The sequence below is a fragment of the Rhynchophorus ferrugineus genome, unplaced genomic scaffold (genome assembly GCF_030347505.1).
Source record: "Rhynchophorus ferrugineus isolate W39M unplaced genomic scaffold, kcgeb_rfMv2 rfM9, whole genome shotgun sequence".
NCBI lineage: Eukaryota > Metazoa > Arthropoda > Insecta > Coleoptera > Curculionidae > Rhynchophorus > Rhynchophorus ferrugineus.
The window spans coordinates 28,464,693-28,489,135 of record NW_027472588.1 but is presented as its reverse complement, the minus strand read 5'-3'; the positions used below and the strand labels follow the sequence as shown (position 1 = coordinate 28,489,135).

The 24,443-nt window shown below is 31.6% G+C and overlaps 1 protein-coding gene across 1 annotated transcript in view; it reads right to left on the bottom strand.

The window, feature by feature from the left end:
• Positions 1–24,443, bottom strand: part of dally (division abnormally delayed protein) — a 221,490-nt gene that overhangs the window by 29,481 nt on the left and 167,566 nt on the right. The window contains exon 4 of the mRNA XM_076414196.1: positions 3,085–3,344. Coding sequence (XP_076270311.1) covers positions 3,085–3,344 — 260 coding nt within the window. The remainder of the gene's footprint in view (positions 1–3,084; positions 3,345–24,443) is intronic.

Genomic DNA, 24,443 nt, shown 5'->3' with positions numbered 1-24,443 from the left:
CTGTAGAAAATTGTATTGTAGGGCCTGAAATATTTGTGTGCGCAGATATGATTGTAATTGTTCAAAATAAAACATGAGCGTTAGGTTAGAAAGTATGAGGAGATAATGAATACTAACTGTTTTGTAGATATGATAAATGCATTAGACAGAATTCAGTGATTAATTTTATGAAGAATGGTGTACACAGACAGTAGCAGAAGAAATAAAATATACAGTGATACCAAGATGACTTAACAAGTAAACACACCATCGAAAGAAACAAGAACTAAACGTTTAGGTTTTTCAGATATACAATTGTTAATTAGATGGGTTAGGCCTTCAGGGGGATACCACTACACAAAAAACCGCGTCTAGAAATTCTACCTCATGAGTGGTGTGGAAAATACTTAACAAAAACAAATCTAACCTACAAACTTTATACCTGTGTTCTTAATTGTATTTTTAAGTCCTTCGATAATATATGTATTAGATGTACTATAATGTTAAAATAAATTATATTTGATAACATTTCTGTTCAATTATTTTATTTATATTAGAATTTTCTTATATGTCAAAGCCAAACTGAACTAAAACTTAGAATTGATGCGGCAACATTGCAATGTTTCGACGTCACAAATATCCATGACGCATTACTAAAAAAACTTTGAATATATTATAGTATAAACACTGTGCAATATAGTACACTTTGTTATATGTTGGCAATACTGCTTCCGTATAAATAATACAATGCTTAAGTATTGCTCGGTTTCCATACCAAGTCTTGTAAGTTATATTATACGCTTTATTGTGCGAGGGTAAAAACAAGAGATCGGTGAAATGGGTTATTTATCAGATGTTGTTTCACGTTTCGCGACCATCAATATGTACGGGAATGACAACATACATAAAACATGTTAAAACATCATCGGCAAAAAAAATACTGGGCAAAATCCAAAGTTAACCGATAGAGACCGACGAATATTAAAAAAGATTATGACCAGACAATATAAAACTATCGCGGCAAAAGTGACAGCAGAACTGAACACTCACTTGAGAGAGCTTCACTTAATGGAAAAGCTTTGATTGCGAAATTCTTTATAATAGAAGCCAAAGCTAAGCCGCGAAAGAAGTATTGCAACGAGTGTATATAACCTGGACACATAATGATTGGAAGAATGTGGTGTGGTCCGATAAATCATTATTTACGTTGTTTCCTACAAATGGCTGGGTTTGTGTATGAGGAAAGAAGTCTTTAATCTGGACTGTCTTAGTTCTTTGTTAAATTTTAATGTTCGACACCATTGAAGCTATTGACGGATGTTTTTGTACAAGAATGGCTCAACATTCCATTGGAAACTATTCAGGCACTATATAAATCTATCCCGCGGAGCTATTTCAAAAGAAAATGCTGGCACAACATCTTATTACTAAATAAATATTTAACAAGTCAATTTTACAGTAAATATTGTCAAGTGTTCGTATTATTTTGCTTATTTCCTGTATATATATATATATATATATATATATATATTTATATACATTTATGTTATATGTATTTAAAAAGTATAAATTATTGTATATTACTCACAGGTGTCATCTAAAACATAATTCGTGTTATAAAAAGTTAAATTGCATTGGCAAATAACTGATTGGGGAACTTTGAGGAAACTTTATATTTCAAACATTAATTAATATATGTATATATATATATATATATATATATATATATATATATATATATATATATATATATATATATATACATGATTGTGCCGTTTTGACAGATGACTTTTTGTCACTTTTCTGGCTTCACTATAAAACTACTGAGATTTCTGGACGTAAAACCGAACCAAGTGATTTCATTCATTCATCGAAAGTTTTAGATAATGAAATTATTCTTTTATCAAATAAGTTTTTCAATGTATATTTTAACTGATAATTATGAACTAAAAAATAAAATTAAGTAGATAACTTGCATAAATGGTATAGTGTTAAAATCAAATAATAATTTCAAGATTATTTTATTCGTATTTAGTCTGATTAGATAGAATGAGATATAATAATCTCTGGATTAAGTTAGAATAGTCTCTAGATTAAGATTTAGATTATGAGTTTGACTAAGAATAATCATATATACTTATATACTATGCTTTGGTTCAGAGAATTTTAGTAAATATATTATAAATGTAATAAAATATCTCATAATTTTATATGTACTATTTTACTCATTTAACTTTTTATTAAATCACATAATCTTCCTTCTTATCTCATTTAATCACATATCTTTCTGATCTTATATTGAAAATTTTGCCAAAGCAAGTTTTTGTAAGATAATATATCATTTTTAAATTATTCTCTTTAATCTACTCTGGGAGAAACATGATTAACTAATTTTCTTGACCAAAAAATAATTATTGGTGTTATTGTACAGAATTAGTATTTCGTAAAGTCCAAAAGTTAGTTATTACTAATAATTAGGACACGATTATCATTTACCATTAATTATAATATAGAGATAAATATATTATCTTTATGTACACAATGTCCAGAAATATTAATCCATCTACAATAAAGTCACTTCAAAAGTTTCTTATACCAACACTGTAAGGCGACTATTCTTTTATTCGAACATTCATGTTATTTCCATGTGCTAGACAAAGAATGTACTAGTAGACTGACAAAGTTTGAAGATGCAAAACCGCAACATTTGCTGGGTTATTGGAGGAGGACCCAAACCCATTGTAGTAATTTTATACGTACTATTTTACTCTTTTAACTTTTTATTAATTGTGCATGAGTCAATAAGTTAATATATCATATAATGGTTATACATTCCCTTCTTTTAGTATTCTTTCTGTTGTAAAACTACTACTAGTGTTTCTAAACTGTGAAAAAAGTGCATATTTTTCATTATTTTAATATGTTGAAGTTGAATAATTAATATATATCACATATATTTCTGATCTTAGCAAGTTATAGTAAGATAATATATCATTTTTAAATTATTCTCTTTAATCTACTCTGGGAGAAACACGATTAACTGAATAGGTTTTGATCGAATTTCGACCACAGGGCGATTATTAGTAACAAAAAAAAATTACTTACTCAGCTATACGTTCACCGTTCCAGCAAACTTTACCCCTTTGCTCGGCAAAAGATTCTTCACTGCATAGATTGTCTGCCAAATTAGCGTAAAAACCTTTCGTTTTGGCCATAGTGGACAAGAACAATGTTACGTGGGCTACAGGAAAATGAGGGAAAATTCGGGAGTTCGGTTGGCGTAACTGCACTGAATCCTTGCTGGTGTCCGATGTGCGTACCTCAGTGGTTTGTTTGTATTGTGGGATTTTACAGCTCATTTTGACCTATAAAAAACATAATTTTGTTATTTAATTAACCATAATATTTAATTACATTATGCATTCTTAGTGACTACGATTATTTGGGACATTTATTACCTTATATAAAAAACAAAAATTCAGTTTAATCTTTTTTAACCTAATATTTCACCAAATATCAAAATAATGAAACATACAAAAAATTATAGGAATATAAAATAATTTAGATAATAAACATATATAATTATTTTACTACGAATTAAATCCAACTCATAATAAAACATTAAAATTATAATTGTTTGTGTTTAATATGAATAATACTATTAAAATAGTAAATAATGGGTATATACTTTACATAGTCTATCGAAAAGTAACAAGACAACTAGTGTTGTTCATTGATAAAATTTTCCTTAATTAATTATTTTGGTATTTTTTTCTCTATTATGTCCTCTTTCGAGATTCGTCATTTTATAATCACTATCAACTCAGTAGCTTTTACCACTTAATTACTTTTACCAACTCACCACCAAACCACATTGTTTTTATAGCCAATTGTTACTACTTATCATTGTTGTTTCAATGGTAGATGCGTCGTAGCAAACAATTAACTGTTACTGTGGAACTGATAAAAGTTGAAGGCAAAAACCAGATGTTATTTTTATATGACAGATTGTGGTCAAAAACAGAACAAAGAAATGAAAACATACTTTTCCTAGTTGTACATAGTTGTATAAACAGTTATTGTAGTTAGAACTTGAAAACATACTTTTTGGTGAAAATTTCAAATGCAATTTTAATTTTCTTGACCAAAAAATAATTTCGTGTTACTGTACAGAATTAGTATTTTGTAAAGTCCAAAAGTTAGTTATTACTAATAATTAGGACACGATTATCATTTCCCATTAATTATAATATAGAGATAAATATATTATCTTTATGTACACAATGTCCAGAAATATTAATGCAACTACAATAAAGTCACTTCAAAAGTTTCTTTTACCAATACTGTAAGGCGACTATTCTTTTATTCGAACATTCATGTTATTTTCATGTGCCAGACAAAGAATGTACTAGTAGACTGAAGATGCAAAACCGCAACACTTGCTGGGTTATTGGAGGACCCAAACCCATTTTTAAAAAAATCAGAAGTCAAAAGGCAGAATCGATTAAAAACGATTAGCGACCAATGTAGGAAGTCATTTATGTATCGAATAGTGACGGATGATGAAAAGTGGATTTATTTTGAAAACCCTAAGGGCAAAAACCATGGCGAAGCCGGCAGATCGATTCCAAAGCTAAATTATTTTGGTTACAAAACAAAGATGTGTGCTTGGTGGGACCAGAGTGACGTGGTGTATGATCAACGGTTGAAACCTGGTGAAACAGTTAATAGTTATCGCTACCGACACTAAATGATCAATTTGAACCATACATTGATCAAAAACACCCAGAATGAGTCCGAGGACACGGTAAAGTTATTTTACAGCACGATAACGCACCGTGTCATAAAGCAAAACATGGTGATGGAAGCGTTGAAAGCACTTGAATAGCACATATTGTCGCACCCGCCGTACTTGCTAAATCTTGAGCCGTCCGACTATCAAGTTTGCAAAGCAGCACTTCGCTAATTTCGAAGAAGTTAGAAAATGGCCCGATGAATGATTTTGCTCAAAGGACAAACAGTTTTTTGGGATCGCATCCATAGAATTCTTGCCTATCCTAAAAAATGATAAAGATATCCAATAAAAATAATTAAAGCGTAATGTCAGTAAAATACGATTAAGAAAAATAATATAGCTAAAAAATCCTCCTAAAAAATTCCTCATCGCATACTCTACTAAAGGACTTGAAAAAAGTAAAGGAGAATTATAATATTTTCGTATCAGCCTGTATCTAAAACAAAGCTTGTATATGAATGTGTGTTCGAACTGTTCAATGCTATAATGCTATTTGACATACGAAGTCTGTACATTAAACTATTTCAAAATCTCTTTTAAATGTTAATAAAGTTAATAAGTAATAGATTTATTTTTATTTTTATTTTATTTTAAACCATAGTATATATTAAAAATAGAACATGTGTTTGAAAGCATTTATATGTCAGAGTTTTTTCATGATGTAAACATCCCCAGTGAAACACAAGTTAAAAAAATTGAAGCCATTCAAGGCTTAAAAGGTTCTATTTTTAAATCGAACCGATACCGATTTTTTTCTCTATTTTAGGCTTCATATTCTTCTATATATAAAAACTTCGGCGAGAAAAACATCCTTTATTAAAAAATGTGTACCCAAAAGAATATTAGAGGTTTAAAATGCAATTATTGATAACACACAGTTTGATAAAAGTTTTCAGAATATTTCTTATTCATCATACATCTAGTTCTGTATTAAGGTATTTTTCTGAGTAGGGCCTTTTCCTCATTCTCGAATAAAAAAATAACCGGTCACATAAGGATAAATCGTGACAGTAATGAGGATTCAGAAGTTCTATAATTCCCACATAGTTATCAACTAAATCTTGAAAAGTTGTTATTACTTCATGACATGATGAGTGATGAAACATAATTATATTGATGTTTTAAAAGTATGTGAATAATCATTAGTATTAGGAGGTTCTATGCATTCTGATTATTTTTGGTACAATATATATTAATTGAGAAAATGTTACATCAGTCTATCTTTGCACTTCGAAACATTTCAGTATTTCGAAACCGGAAGCCAGCCAAGTCATGCAATATCGATCTGCATAAGTAGCAATCAGAAAAGGCTATGATGCTACAGTGTATCCTTCACAACTCCAGCAACGTGTAACTGAGTGATGTCATGGAAAAGGATGACTTAGCGCCTGTTACTAGATATTGCTGTTCTTTTCTATAACTATGGGTTGTTCAATTCGTTAAATTGATATCGATAGACATCTGTAGTAGCAGTTTCATTCGGTTTTAGCAGGGCGTAATATAAACGATACCTTACTGATAACTCTACTTACCCACGACCGTTTGCACATGGGATTGTCGCAATAGATCCACTTTTCATCAATCAATCAATGGACCAGTGAAACCGCAATGATTAAAACGTTTTAGATCATTCATATCCCATATAAAGGTTTAGAAACTATTGATTTATTAACTGTCTATAATTCAACGCTGACTGTAAGTTCTCTGAGATTAAATACGATTTTCAAACAATAAGCCTTGAAATGTATTGTATTCGAAACTTTTTGGTCCCCCAGGCGAGGCCCATTAATACTAGTGATATCAAAATCACCGCATTTAAATAGTTGATACCAAAACTGTCAAAGTTTTTTAAACTGTGTGAACTGTGTTTGTGATCGTGTAGTGACGAAGGCAGCAGATTTCTTCAAATCAAATAATAAAGGTAAGGAATTACGAAAAAATTCATAGTTTCATGATCAGCTTCTGTAACAAGTCAAATGAAAAGTCCCCGGTCTGACACAGAGATGGCGCTAACACAATTAAACCCATATGTTTTTTAGTTAGCCTCAAAAGATGCGTGTATAAATTTGACAGCTGCCGGATCATTAGTCTGTGAATTATACAATTTTGAGTGAAGCAACTTTTGTTATTGTGAAAAAAATGGATAAAAAGGAATTTCGCGTGTTGACAAAACATTGCTTTTTAAAAGGAAAAAATACAGTCGAAGCAAAATTTGGTTGATGCCGAGTTTCCGGACACTACCCCAGGAAAATCAACCAACGATGATGATTGGTATGCTAAGTTTAGACATGGTGAAATGAGCACCGAAGACGGTTAACGCAGTGGACGCCCAAAAGAAGTTGTTACCGAAGAAAACATTTAAAAAATCAACAAAATGATTTTAAATGACCGTAAATTGAAATTGAATGAAATAGCAGACACAATAAAGAGATCAACTAAATGTGTACATTATATCATTCATGAATATTTGGGTATGAGAAAACTCTGTGCTAATGGGTGCCGAAGAAAAGTGAGCTCTTTTGACCAAAAACAACGACGAGTTGATGATTCAGAGCAGTATTTGAAGATGATCAAGCGTAATAAACCCGTTTTAGCGTCGATATGTGACAATTGATGAAACATGGCTCCATCATTTCACTCCGAAGTCCAATCGACAGTCATCCGAGTGGAGTGCACACGATGAACCCGCTATAAAGCGTGGGAAAACGCAACAGTCGGCTGGCAAGGTTATGGCGTCTGTATTTTGGGATGCGCATGGAATAATTTTCATTAACCACCTTGAAAAAGGAAGGACCATGAACAGCGACTATTACATAGCATTATTGGACCGTTTGAAGGTCGAAATCGCCGAAAAACGGCCGCATTTGAAGAAAAAGAAAGTGCTGATTCACCAAGATAATGCACCGTGTGTCACAAGTCAGTGAAAACGATAGCAAAAATCCATGAATTGGGCTTCGGATTGTTTCCTCATCCACCGTATTCTTCAGATCTGGCCTCCAACGACTATTTCCTGTTGTCCGACCGATGAAACGGAGGCCTATTTTGAAGCAAAGGATAAATCGTACTATAAAAATGGTATCGAGAAGTTGGAGAGTCGCTATAATCAGTGTATCACTCTTGAAGGGAATTGTGTTGAATAAAAAAACTAATTTTGCCAAAAAAATGTGTTTTACTATGGTAGGTCGGAGACTTTTCAATTGACCTGTTATACATTGAATAACTCAATGATAATAAATGAATGTATCATAATCATAATAAATGAAAAATATTATTTTAGGTAGATAAATATTAAATTTAACAGTTGTTTGACATTGATACTCCGCATGGTCGCTGTTCAGAATAATTATTAGCACCTAATTCAAACAAATCTGTAAACTGATATAGTTTTAACCATCATAGAGTTGATTTATTTATCTGCCTCTCATTTGATAAAATTGATATGTAAAAGCCTCGTCAAATGATGACATAATTTCATCTTCCCTAATAATGACTGATAATTTAATATTAATAAGGAATCTAATGTTTGTTGGCGCATTTTACACGTTCTGCTTCTAACGCATAATAATTTTAACCCGACATTGTTATTTTTTCAATCGTGTAAAGTTGTACGATGGCCAGGAAAATTGTTCTGTTTCCGACTGTCATTATAACGCAGATTCCATTGTCTAATACAATTTATCGTCTAAACAGCCGTCGGCCCAGCCCATAATATAATGAGTTAAATTGTGCGAAGTGAATCCGAAAGCAATCTGGCGTGTTTATTATAAATAACGTCATAAGATCCAAACCAAAGTATGATGCTATTGTTTATTTGTTTCTTGGACGTATTGTATTGAATTATGCAACGCACCATCGTTGTGGCAATGACAAAATTTTTCGATTATCTATTCAACTGTCTGCCATATTATTTATTGTTCGTTTGCTTGATATCGTGTAGTTGATTCTGCCTATAAAACAATCATATATTTTCGTAGATAATAAAACTCATCTTATTGGGCGTATAAAATGTTATTCATTCATTCAATATTTAACATTATACAGTGTTATCTGATTTTATAGTTCTCTAACCAATATACCGCCACTCTCTTAAATAATTAACATGTGGGCTGAAAAGTCCCGGGCGAAAGAAACAAAACGCTTTGTTTTCAAAAAATGTTCAAAATTGGCTATATTTATCAATGTAATGTCCATTAAGAGCACACAATTATTCCAGCGCCGCTCTTACATTTCAATACAACTTTTGCAGAACGACTTATCTTTTTTGAAAATCAATATAGGCCTCAGTTTCAGCGATAAACTCTTCATTCGAGCGAAATTTCTTACCGATGAGCATTTTTGAGGTCTGCGAACAACCAATAGTGTCCGGAAGTCAAATCTGGCGGATAGGGTGGACGATGGAGCAATTCGAAGTTAAATTCATGTAGTTTTGTCTTTGTTTTTATTGACTTGTGACTCGATGCGTTGTCTTGATGAAACAAAATATTTTTTTTTGCAACATGCGGTCGTTTCCTTGCAATATTCACTGTTGATGGTATTTTCCTTCTCAAAATAGTCGATGGATGATAATACATTAGGCACATCCCAAAATACCGAGGTCATAACCTTTACAGCCGATTGATGTGCTTTCGGGCGCTTTCGACGAGGATGCAACTGGTCACACAGATCGTCGTTTTGATTCCGAAGTGAAGTGATGGATCCATGTTTCGTCCATTGTCACATCTCGACGCAAAAATATCTGTTTGTTTCATTTAAACATGGTCAAACACTACTCAGAATTATAAACACGTGCTTGTTTTTGGTCAACAGTGAGTAAAGCGGCACCCACTTCGAACAGAGCTTTCTCATGGTCAAATGCTCATGTAATATAAAACCAACAAATTCTTTTGATATCTTTATGATGTTAACTAACTCACGCAACTTTACTTTTCGATCATTCAAAACGATTTTGCGGATTTTTTTTATGTTTTCTTGTGTGACCACCTCATTTGGACGTCCACTGCGTTCTGCATCATCGGTATCTCTACAACCACTTTTGAAGTCAGCAAACAAACATTTTATTGTTATTTCTGATGGAGCGGAGTCCTTATAACACTTTTTAAGCCATTGCTTCGGTTGAACGGTAGTTTTTCTCATCAAGAAGCAGTGTAAAGTTAAAAGGCGAAATTGTTTTTGGTCCATTGTTTTGAAAATAGTAAAAGCTGTGTCACTTTTAGCAAAATAACTCACAAACTTAGAAGTAGAATATCATGATTTTTTTAACATTTGAACAGATTTCTTTTGAAGGTTAGTCCTAACTGAAAAAGCCGCAAATACAATAAAACTAGCGCCATCTTTGTTTAGACCCGGGATTTTTCAGCCCATTACCAGTTCCTTAAAATGATTTATTATATTTGTTATTATTAAATATTCTTTCTATTTTTTCTGTGTCATGGCTATCTCGTCTAGACCAATAATTATGTTGTCCAACTTCTTATCTGTCTGATTTTATTGTTTATTTTGAAAAAGCTTCCATTGTTAAGCGTAGCTCCTATCTTTCTATGTGAATGTGTTGCTCAGAGTGGGACTGTCACACTCCATTTAGAGCTACTGCTAGTTCATTTCTGTGTTGTTTAGAAATTACTGGTAGGTAGGCTTATAAGCTATTCCTGAGAGTCGTTTCCTGTAGTGGTTAGGTTTGGTTGAAAATTTTGCGACAAGAAATAATACATGTATTTTTCAAAACATAATACGTAAAGTTTACTTGACCTTGTTATATTACTTTGTCAATGATTCGTTTCGACTTTGATCCCCATTGCAATTTAAAATAAAATCAATATAGTAGATATATCTACTTGGGTTGCGGCATAAACTCATATTTTTGGATTAGAGTACACTAGTCAGTTTTTCATAAGTCGTTCTGAATTGTCTCAAAATTCCTTTATAACAACTTGAGTTCAATTTTCGACCAAAAATTGGAAGATTTAGTGAAAGTTGCTTTATCAAACAACTTTTTCAGTATATCTTAATTTTTTTTATCATAATGCTTAAACTATACTTAAACGCTTTACAGCCCTGTAGAATAAGCCTGTTATAGCGCCAGTTTTCGTTGGTTTAACAATATTGTTCATTTATAAGTCATCATCATCCTTCTTTGATGATACCGTGTTCTATTTTTTCACCTATTTTAGTACTAAACATCGGTACTGCTCGACATATCCTGTAAATTGTTTCACACACAGGTAATTAGAAATAATATATTAAATAAAACAAAGCTGAACGTAAAATAATTGTAGATTATTCACATATATATTCTTCTATTAGTCTAAATTATTTCAGATTTTTAGTTTTGCAAATATCGTAGACCTCGCAATTTAATGTTTTTTAAAAATTAACGCGTACTGTTATTTATGATAGAATTGCAGATAACAATTTTTTTTTTAACTTTTAGGTAAAAGCTATTAAATATAAATTGCGTTTGATTTGGTATTCAACTTATCAATAAGTTATCACATAGACAGTAAAAATGCTGGTCTTTATTGCGAATGCTCGATTTGTCGACTCTATTAAAATAATAACAAGTTGTTTTTGGGGAGAAGTATCAATAGTTCTATCTCATTGAATGGATAAAGCTTGTTTCTGCTTTTTTAATCTCTTCTTGGCAAATATTATATTTGCGTCGCTAATAATTTATTTGCAAATGTTATTTCATTAGCCAAGTCGATTTTTAATAAAAAAAATTGAATGAACCTTCTGTACATTTAGAATTTAAACTCCGTGGTGACTCGTTATGAGATCATAATGCGTTGCGCAATTTAAAATATTTGATAAGCAAAATGCAGTAATTGATAAGTTTGATTTCAATAAATTAATGATTCATTTCAGTTGATTCAATAAATGTGTGAACATAGTTATATTTAATTTTAGTTGATAAACACAGATATCACTTTAAAGTCGGTGCCGATATCAAAAAATACAAAAATAATAATATAATATTTAATTAATTACTAACAAAACAAATCTAAAATAATATAACTGTTTGTTAATAGTCAGTTGGTAGTAGTTAAAATAATATTGTAAATAAATAAATAGGTTTAAGTAAGTATTAAGCTGCATTGTGTGTATATAGTAGAATAAAAAAACTTGTAGTAGAAAAGTTAAATAAGGTTTTTGTTTATTTATATTTAGTTATTACAATGATGATTAACAGGTCAATTGAAAAGTCCCTGGCCTACCATAGTAAAACACATTTTTTTGGCAAAATTAGTTTTTTTATTCAACTTAATTCCCTTCAAAGGTGATACATTGATTATACCGATCCTCTAACTTTTCCATACCATTTTTGTAGTACGATTTGTCCTTTGCTTCAAAATAGGCCTCAGTTTCAGAGATAACATCTTCATTCGAGCAAAATTTCTTACTGGCGGGAATTCTTTTGAGATCTGAGAACAGAAAATAGTCGCTAGGGGCCAGATCTGGAGAATACGGTGGATGAGGAAGCAATTCGAAGCCCAATTCATGTATTTCTGCCATCGTTTTCATTGACTTATGTTACGGTGCATGGTTTTGGTGAAGCACCACCTTCTTTTTTTTTCAAATGCGGCCGTTTTCGACGATTTCATCCTTCAAACGGCCCAATAACGCTATGTAATAGTCGTAGTTGATGGTCCTTGCTTTTTCAAGGTAGTCATTGAAACTTACTCCATGTGCATCCCAAAATACAGACGCCATAACCTTGCCAGCCGACTGTTGTGTTTTTCCAGGCTTTGGAATGGGTTCATCGTGTGCAGTCCACTCGGATGACTGTCGATTGGACTTCGGAGTGAAATGATGGAGCCATGTTTCATCAATTGTCACATATCGATGCAAAAATTCGGGTTTATTACGCTTGATCCTCTTCAAACACTGCTCCGAATCAACAACTCGTCGTTGTTTATGGTCATAAGTAAGCTCGCGCGGTATCCAATTTGCACAGAGCTTTCTCATACCCAAATATTCGTGAATGATATGATAAACACGTTTAGCTGATATCTTTATAGTATCTTCCATTTCAATCAATTTCAATTTACGATCATTCAAAATCACGTGGATTTTTTAAAAGTTTTCGTCGGTAAGAACTTCGTTTGGGCGTCCACTGCGTTCACCGTCTTCGCTGCTCATTTCACCACGTCTAAACTTAACATACCTATCCTTGATGGTTGATTTTCCTGGGGTAGTGTCCGGAAACTCGGCATTAAGCCAAGTTTTTGTTTTAATTATATTTTTTCCGTTCCAAAAGCAATTGATAAAATGACACAAGAAATTCTTTTTTATCCATTTTTTCCACAATAGCAAAAGTTGCTTCACTTAAAATGCTATAATTCACAAACTAATGATCCGACTGTCAAATTTAAATTGTCAAATTTTCATTTTGAAGGGCTAATTAAAAAATATATGGATTTAATTCTAGTAGCGCCATCTATGTGCCAGGCCGAGGACTTTTCAATTGCCTGTTAGGAGCATGTTTTAAATTAAAATATTTTTTTTTGTAAGTTCTTTATTTATTTTTTGAAATTGATTCAATTTTTTTGTTAAAAGTGTTTTATATTTCTCTATTTAATGTTAGATATTTACTCAGTAAATTACGTAGTTATTTTATTTAATATTGCAATGGGTAGGCCAAGTAAAGCTGCAGCCCGTATGAGAAAAAATAGGAATAAAGAAACCATGATTGAAAATAAGGAGCGCTTCAGGCCCCGGGGTCCGCTACCTAGCCTAGGTGAATTAACCAATTTTCTAAGCAACAAAGAGTTATTATCCCCGCCGGGAATCCAACTCGCGACCTCAGTTTGGAAGCTAAACGTTACATCATAGAAGCAGTTGTCTACAATATTTCTACGAGATCTTATGTGCTATAGTTAGTGCTTAAAAAGCAAACTGAAAGGCTTTTACACTCAACAACTTCCAATTTTCCGCCACATCAGCTCAGCAATAACTTTATACACAAATATCTTATTTTAGACAAAAGATGCGTGAAAACATTGTACGTGCCTTTGAAATTGCGGCGTTTCCCTTGGTTTCTCCCCTTCCCCTAATACAAATACTAAATTTGGTTCCATTGGGACCACCTCTGAAGTGAACTCTATAGAATAAAAAAAGAATTTTGAAAATCGACCCATAATTGAAGGAGAAATCGGCGAACAAATATCGGTAAAAAGATAAAAGTTTATAACCTTCAAATTGGACAAATTTAGTTTAATCCCGAATTTTTTTGTCATATTCTATTCAATATCAATATATGTCATAGTGGTACTTTTTAATGATAGTTTTTATATTTTAAATGCAATACTTATTAAAGCCAATTTATATCTTATAAATCCATAAATGCTGCGCTTACAATGCTTAATCTAATATATATAAAAATTACTATCTATTTGTTTGATTTTTGATGAAGTGATCACTGATCAACATCAATGAACGGATTCTGAACTAATATGAAGCAAAAAGGCCGCATTTGGTGAAACAAATTTGGCGTTGTATCATCAAGACCATGCACTCCATCAGCATATCCTTCTGATTTAGCTCTCTGGGATTATTTCTTATCTTAATTTTTTATAAATTAATTTCCTTGAACGTTAACAATCTACCTGTGGGCAATAAGTATTATTATATGATTTCAGTTGTATAATATAACCATGTAGAAGATCACTTCAGTAAGTGATCTGCTGTACAACTTATAATTTAAATCTTATTCTAGATACTATTCTAACTTGTTTTAAAGTCTATCCTAATTTATTCTAAAAACTATTCTAGCTTATTCTAGGGATTATTAAACCTCACTCTATGTGTCTATTAATTAGTTCTAGGGTAGTTTGCATTTGAGTCTATACACTGCTATCGCGCACATTTAACTGTTTGGTGAGTGCATTGGGATGCACTAACAGTATTTCGGAGAATTCCGCATTAATACTCCGAATCACACTCGTTATGGGTTCTATGAGGATATCACGCTGAATCAGTTTGTTGGACACGTAATATGAGGCATCGACGATGACTCGCAACACTTTATTCTGAAACCTCTGGAAGATATCTATGTTATATTTACTAGTAGTAACCCACAGTTCAACATCATAGGTCCATATGAGCCTAAGTATTGACTTATACAGCAAAACCTTGTTATCTAATGATAATTTAGATTTACGCCCTATCAGCCAGTACATTTGGTTTAGTTTAACCTCAAGCTGTTTGTTGTTTTTCCTAGATATTTAACGTTGTCTGCTTGTGGAAGTTCATGATTATGCAATTTCACTCAGGGACATGTTCTTCTACAAAGAGTGAATGTTACATGGGTAGATTTAGTCTCGTACGCTACGTTTTCAACCACAATTCGACTTTGATAAAATGAAGTTGGAGGTTTCTTGTGACTGATAATAGATGTTCGTGTGATGACAAAAACCGCTGTATCGTCAGCATATGTTGCAACCGTAGTGTTTCTTGAGGTCGGTAGGTCAGCTGTATACAGTAGATATAACAATGGGCTAACAACATCCGAATATATTGGGTGTAGGTCAGTGTATTCGTCACCCATATTCGTATTTGATAATAAAATGTCTGTCTGTGAGGTACGATTTCAGTAGTTGAAAGTGCGTATAGGGCAAAAGCTTTTTCAATTTAACATGCAGTCCAGTGTGCCACACCTTGTCGAAGGCTTGAGAAATATCGAGAAATGCAGCGGAGCAATATTTTTTATCGTTTAAGGTTTTGTTAATTTGGTTGACTAATCTATGAATTTCTATTGTTCCTTATCTATTACGGAAGCCAAATTGATGGTCTGGAATAATATTTCTCTCCACTTTGAAGAAAAAAAGTATTGAAGAAATAGTTACTGAGATAAATAGAAACTGAGAAATTTGATTCGAATAAAAATATAATCACTGAAAATGCCCAATTCATCACTTTCTACAACTTTATCCCATCTTTCTGGCAACATATCGATTATGTGTCGAAAGAACGATGATGATTAGATAAGGCGTTCTTTTCACAATGTTGTCAAATCAAAACTGATAATTGGACTCTGTCAGACCGGCATTGCTATAAATTTCTAGAAGTGTGTAATGGGGTTCGACAGCAGATTTCTTAAATTCAAACAACAAAATGCATGTGTGAACATCTGTATACATTGAATAATACTAAATTAAGGATAATGTAATAAAATAAATACTATTTTATTAAACAACTTAACAAATTATAACACCAAAACACTATTTTAGTTTATTCTTCCACTACAACGCCTGATAGGTACATCTAGTCATGTCAAGTAAATATGTGTATTATTGATTTTGAAATATAGTACATAGTTATCGTTATATAAATAAACATATTTTATCTTTGTATTAATCAGATAAAACATTACACATTTTTTAAACATTTCGCCAGGCATACTGTCTACCTATAATTTTTATTTAAAGATAAAACAGACAATAGGTTTATAGCCCATTAGCTCGATTATGTTTGCATTCACATAGCATTTGCATTGTACATGTAAGGATCTAATAATATACAGCGTGCTGCGCAGAGGTAGTTAAATATAACCGGTACTAGTAATAACCCTTATAAATAGACATTTTTAGTTTGTTTTGACTAAGCCAAAAGAAAATAAAGAATAGCGTTGGCCCTGTTTATGCAGCCGACAATAAAGCATCAAATCACTATGTGACACAGTAGTTGGTATGTCTAAATAGTGTTATCTAATTATAGAGCTAACTTTTTTATGCCAACTAGCGGTTGAGAGAAAACTCATAAACAAATGATCAGGTTACAGATTGAAAAATTAAGAATTAATTTATAGTTATTTTTATAAACAAGTTCTTATTTTATGTGATTAATTTTTCTATATATATATGCCAAGTAGTCCCACCATTGAGCACCACATCTAAATGATAAAACTTTATTATCAAAATAAGTGTTTGGTACGACTTGAATTTTGGTCGCATATTTGGTTAAATGGTTATGTCAACAAGCTAATTGCCATTGTATATGGATGGAGGCCGACCCACAGGAGGTTTAGCAGGTGATGTATATGTAATAGAATATTTCATTCGTATATTGATTGGTGTTTTTTATTGGGTAGGCCTTGATGAGTCAGTACCACTTATTCGGTATAAAATCTTTTCGTTTTGTTTTATTCTAAAATACTTGAATTCAATATTTTTAACAAAGAGATAAACCTAAAAAACCTAGGTAACTTAAATTTGTTACTGGTTTAAATTGTTTCATTAGTTGTATTAAAATACGTATTTCTTAAATTTATCTATCCATACTACCAAATAACTACAGATAATTCATTTTGCGCAGAATTACTTAATGTTCAGGCACTAGTATGATCAAGTAATTTTTTTCGTTTGAGACGTCTAATGATATTATGCATATTTAGTGTGGATGATTCCAATTGGTTGTTGTTGTGTTAGCGTGGTTCAGGAGTCTTCTTTGAGAAATCTTTGGATGATCTCCGTGTCCATTTCAATTTCTAGATCGCTATATAGGTTACAGAGGCGTATATAACCTTCAGCAGTTTATTTTGTAATTTTTGAATAAGCTGATTACCATAACTCCACAGTGGCCTTAGCATTTGTTTATATAAAACAAGCTCGTCATTTTCCTGGACTTGATATTGAGCGTTTCTTTTTTATATGTTCCTTCCATCTAGTGTTGGAAACTATCGACTGAAATCGACTATCGACTGTTTAGTAATTGACTACTTTTTACTATCGATTGTTTCAGTCGCTATTTTTGGTTCGACTGATTTTACTACTTTTTATCAATGACTGTTTCAGTCGAATGTTTTCAGTTGCTATTTTCGGTCCTACTGAATTTGTTACTCTCTACTATTGACTGGTTCAGACGGGTACTTTTAGTTACTACTTTCGGTTCTCTCTCTCTCTCTCTCTCTCTCTCTCTATATATATATATATATATATATATATATATATATATATATATATATATAGTTTTATATTGTTATGTTCAACGATATTTTTCAAGATTGTTGATGTAATAGCGTAAAAGGATTAAAATTGTGAATGATAAATAGTAAAATACTTAATATATTTCGATTACTCTCTCGATTTTTGTTAAAAAATATTTCCGGTCAATAATAAATAAAGCGTTTACTTTATTTAAAGAAACTCTAGTAGTTATTGTGCGATCATGTCTAACTATGTCATGAATTAGTTGTTGTTCTATGATTAGGTATATGTTTAATTTTTATTTAATATTTATGTCTACTGTACATCTTTAGTTTTTAGGTTTTGTTTAAGTTCTATTGTATTGTCTATATTTATTACAGCATATTATTTGAAAATAGCAATTAACATATTAAAATACGATAAAACATTTGTCTGGTATTATTCCCCTTCATAGAAAAATTCCAATCCGTTTTACAGATCCACAGAACATTCAAATGTAAAAGTAATTCTACTTCGTTTAAAACTAAATTATTAATTGCATGTTAATATCCAACTTAAAATCAAAGAAATGTACTGGTTAGTCGGAAGATGCTCCCAACTTGACACAATATTAAGAGATTGGATTATCAGTCAATTATAAAATTTATTTCAACTTATGGTTTCTAAATATGAGGTTGCAATAAAACATTCAACCGACTAGTAATTCAACGCTGGCAAAACAAAGTTTTACGAATAATTAAAAATGCTTATCGCTACGTAAACAACGAAGAACTGCATGAAGACCCCCAAATCAAAAAAAAATCTACTTACCATTTCGTAGATTCAGAAAACCCTCATAATTTTGCTTTAAAACAAAAAATAAAGTTACTAAATCACAGCAACGTGGAACCAATACAATTACTGGATCATGCACAGAAAATCAGAAGATTCAAGCAGCGAAAATAATCTGAATTAATTTTAATTTTAAGAAATAAACCCTCGTGTACTTATACTGCACTAGTCTTGCTTGTGTATTTAGTTGTGTAAGTACAATAGAATACATTAATTAGCAAATTAAGATAATAATGTAAGATATAAGTAAAATAGCTATATAAATATAAACTACTACCCTTTGAGACACACACCTTATATTTTAAACTGGTTTTATTATCATGTTGATTCGGTCCACCACACCGGTCAACAGTCTATTCTAATGTTTTCAGTAATTCAGAGTGCACAATTTCAGGTGCTGTTTCATTAAAGTCTCTTAATATCCATGTCTCGCCAAAACAAAAGTATCTACATTATTTTTCGTGAATGCGAAATGATATGAAAATGATAGTTATGTGGTTAAAAGAGGCGTGTGCAATTAATTGAGTCGATGAGACATATCCATATTGCAGCGACATTAGCTTAGTATCTAAAAATAGAATAAAATGTTCCATTTTTTCTGAGCATTTTGCCTTCAACAGGGTAGCCTCTTGGGGCCTATTCTCTGTGTGTTTTATACCAGAGATATACTTAAACTGAATTGACAGCCAGGGGAATTTATCGATAAAATAATAGACTGAAGCAAACAACAGTGAATCGTATTAACTTTATCAACAAAATACTAAACATCCTACGAGCCTTGAACATAAGATGACCTACTTTACCATATAAGGATAGCGCTAAATATTTGAATCTGACATTTGATGTCAAATTGAAATAGGGACTTTGTGACGAGTGAAAACAATTCATCGAGTATTAGTTTTCCGAATTAAAGCAATAGATTTTTTTCAAAATAGATCGGAAATCTTGAAAATACCGATACTTTTCGAGGATTTTATTGTATTGTGTAGTAGGAAATTCATATTCATTGTATGATTAAATGACGCTGAAACTTTTTATTGCGTCTAAATACGCTGAATAGCGTCTAAATCATGAAAACCTTATTGTTGGTTGACTATACATTTGATAAGTCTTATCAGGACAATCCGTTACGGGTTTTCCCATCAAAACATAATATTTACTTAATTTTTATTGTACCAACGTACCAAGTTTAACAACATTTAATTGTTGCTCTAATATTATATTATCTCAATTCATTTTCAATGTCAGATCAAGTTTCAATTCATTTTAATATTTTATCTTTTATAAGAACACATCTAAAATAATTAAGATGATTTTATTTTGAAGATTTTAAAGTCATAATAACAAGTCGCAATTTCATTTTTAAAAATCTTCTAAGAAAGGAACTTTTTCTCTAAAAATATGTTTTACCACCAGACTGAGAATACAATCAGGAAGGGTCAGATTATTATTGTAACATTTTGAACCAACTCGATACAAGAATTTGTGAAAAAAATCTACTATACTAGTGTAGCGACCTTGAGGCATGTCGAATTTTATATCGTGAAATAACGATCTACAAAATACCCAGAAATATAATCCCAGATGTTGAACACGGGCGGGGTGCCAGCAGCGCCAACTGGAGCACGATAACGAATAGCTGGCAAACCCGAGACGTTTATCTGGGAGATTATTGAAGGGTACTTTGGATCATTCAGTAAGCGACCATCGTTCAGTTTAGACGTGCCATCATCGACTGTCCAAGCCTCGTCTACAGGTAAACCCAGGGCCGAGTCTTTTATCACTTGTATTTTATTTTAATTAGTCAATAAATAACGGTCACATAATGTAAACACCACTGTTTCATTTCGTTTTACCTCCATTAACCATATCATTTACCCTAAACTACTATAGGATCAGTATAGTTACAGTTTAGGCTTCTAGTCGGTTCAGTGACAAGAGGTTTAATGTGTTCTTGTGCCGCTTAACTTAAAATCTACATTAATATGGTGAGTATGTTTAAAGGGTATTTAACATATTTTTCATAGTTGACAATTTATAACAGCATTTTATAGTCAATATCAGTTACTTATTTGGTGGTTTATAAATTATAACTATTTTTAATATCCTCAGATTCATAATTAAATGGCTAAATCTACATATTCAATAAACTCGTTTAAAAAAAGGTGTTAATACCAAACTGGATATAAGTCAGTGAAGTAACAATGAATGATGTGAATAACTTGATACTGACATGCCATACCTCTTCAGCTTATGGCAACCATGCTCCATCGATTTCAACAAGTGAAAACCTGTTATGACGTTATAAAAGTGGTGATTTTTACAGAAGAGAAAGATCGCTCCGGACAGAGTTTGAAGACGAGGATTTGAACGAATTATTCGATGATGATGAATGTAAAACGCAGAAAGAATATGCAGAATTGTTGGCAGTAACCCAAGAAGCCATTTCCTATCACTTGAAGAATATCCAGAAGCTTGGATATTTTGTAATGTATAAATTAAAGCCAAGAAACATTGAAGGAGGTTTAGTCATGAGAGAAATGTTGCTTTAACGCCAGTAAAACGTTTGTTTGCATCGTATTGTTACCATGTATACCATAATATAAAGCGAAAAAAATCATGAGAACTACTTGATTATGTATCAGTTTCAACGGTAAAGTCGAATATCAATGGCTCCAAGCTATTGCTTTGTATTTAGTGGAATCAGCTTGGTGTGGTATACCATAAGCTGTTTAAATCTAATTAAACCAATCAATAGGGATCGCTATTGACTACAAATGATGATTTGAGCCGAGTACTGCGCAAAAAACGGTCGGAAAGACCCAACAATGTTATTCTTCAGCATGACAATACTCAACCTTATGTACAAAATCTGTACTACCACACACGCCATATTCTCTAGACCTTGTTCCTTCTGATCACTACTTGTTATGGCTCGTCACTTCGCTTCTTATGAAGATAACAAAAAATTGGTAGATTCGTGGGTAGCCTCAAAAGATACATTTTTCTCTCGAGATGGGAAAGAAACTTCGGAAAAAGTAGCGACTATCGATAGACAATACTATGAATAATCATACCGATTTTTCACAAAAATCCTTTAAAACTAATTTATAGGCGAATATTTTGTATCTTAATAACTTAACAATTAAACACAATCAAATCCCCATCAATTAAAACTGAAAAAAATCGTGTTCTGGCGGAATCAATAGTATATTTAGAACCTCATGAATTAAACTGTGAACAATCTATTTTCGACCAGATGCGTATATAGCCGCCGACACTCAAATATTTTTGATAGATAGTTTATGTGTTCTAATATCGCTCCTAACAAGTCGTAAAATAATTTGCCGCTAGGCCAATTCTAATTAGCACCATATGGTTTTAAAAGCCAGATTTTTCTCTCATTTAGATAAATCTCAATGGAACCATTCATATTTTTTATGTTATTGTATGAATCAACACTTTCATCCTATCATTTTTAATAAATTTAAATAATCGCTACTCTTTAATAGCTACTTAATATATGGTTATATGTGGTCATAAAATAGTAAATATTTAAGGATTTTTAACGATTTTCTTAAAAATAAACATTTGCTTCATTCATCAATTTCTATTTGATGTTTGAGGCAAGAAAACAACTTTAAAATAAATAAATTCAAATAATGAAGAGGATGTTAAATTATGAGTGCCACAATTCAGATTTTCAAACGTATTGAACAAATTTTATATTATGTTCTTGCATGTATTTTTACCAGTGATATATTGGTGAAAATTCGAAGTATTTATGTAAAACACTGTTTTGAGTTATTCAGTATATTCAGATGCTCAAAATTACATGAATAAACAGTTTTCTGATGTTTACATACGATGGAAAAGGCCCAAAAGGAGTAAGGAGCAAAAAACAATCCCAAGCGTAAAATCCACATCGACACCCAAGAGTAGAAACTGTTAAAGCCGAAACTGTTGCTATAGATGTGTACCGACATTAAAAGAACAACCTGAACGACGTATTGTTGAAAAAAAAAATAAACACCAGCAATAGTAAGTAACAGACGCAGAGTCATCTTTTTGCATGGCAATACTCTGTCCTGCGTTGCAAGAATTGTTATGAACAATGCCATTTTAAGCAAAAAATGATCAGAATACATGGAAGCATCTAATACTATACTACTAAACAGTTCAATATATATCCTTTACTACTGTAATGTGAAGAATCTGTTAGATGAATTGAATGTTGCAAGAATTCGTATATACATTAATTGATTTTAACTATATTTCTTTGAGCTGTATCATATATAATATATGATAAAACGTCGACAATTTCTTCTCTAAACCAGATCTTTTTTCTCGAATGTTTGTATCCAATTGGTCCAGATAGTTTTTTGAAAGAATGGTTATTATTAATGTTACAAAAATGGATTGACATTTCAAGTTTAAATGATTGGTAAATAAAGAATGAAGAAATAAATGACGTCGAATTTTCAGTTCTATTATTGACAAATAGTTACCCCACAAACATATTGTAAAGTTTAGTTGGTTAAAACTGTCTTGGTTTAACTATTACCTATTCATTGTTGTTATTGAATTTTGCACAGGAGCAGTAATAATAATAGATTAATTTTTAATTATTTATTTGATATTAACTTTCATAATCAAATGGGTGGACCGATAGCTACAATTAAACAATCTGGTCCATTTTAAGCTTCATTAGAAGTTTAGGAGAGAGAAAATGGATTTGAAATGAAATGATTGGCTATTATTTCGTCTTAGCTATAATACTCAAATTTCAATAATACAAATATTAAAATAATTTTTCGATACATTTATTGAAATTGCTACTGCTGCAATGATTACTGAACTGATTAATAGGATGTTATACTATGTTTTGTCCATTTTCTTCAATAGTCTAGAAAGCGGTACATGAAACCAGCTAACGATATTGGCCATCGCATTCCGTAATATATGTGTATAATAAATTAAGTCAGATAAAGTTTGTTTGTACACTTCTCATGATATTATTGCGAAAAATATGCAGTTATTTCGCAGTAAATATGCACATTTTTAGTATTCAAGTAACCATTAAATCAAGTACATTCCATTTTGTTCAATAGCCTTCTGATTTTTTACTACAACTTTATTGTATTTATTAGGTGAAGCACCCATAAGTAACTTTCACAAGCTTTAACTGAAATAAAAATATTATATTATATTCAAGTAATATCATAACTAATATGGCTACAAGTTGACATCAATGTTTATATACTTTCATCTTTCATTGGTATTTTATTAACAATATTACATGTACAAATCTTTAATTCGACAAAACAATATGCCTTCTGTAAAATATTGTATACTTGTCTGATGTAAAATAATTGGATATCTGTCAACAACATAACATTTTTCATTGGCGTATGGAGGTCTTCGTGTAATTTATTGAACGAAACTATGTTTCCCTTAACACTTTATTAATAACACTAACTATTATACATCTAATTAACTAATGAAAATATATGATGTTTGATTATTGAATGGATGATTGCTGATTGAATGTAAAATGCTTGAACGTCGAAAGATGAGTGCCTCTGCTGTCTATTTTTCTGCGTGCCCTTGATCGTTTTTGGACAATCTTATTCTGTGGTCAGTTCGCGATAAGAAGAAGAGGCCTGATGTCACCACAAGCGATTTTGTATTATATAATTATTTCTTTTGTTCTATTTAAGCTTTGAATCAAGTCAATGTTAACCTATATTTTACTTATTAGGTTTTACAGCGATGTATATTAGTGAAAATTCGAAGCATAAATAAACAACAGTTAATCAACCTAACCTAACTGTTTGTTAATGGTTTTGATATTTCGTTGCATAAAATAACAGGTTTCCAATTAGAACTATTGAGTAATTCAGTGTCCAATAACGGAA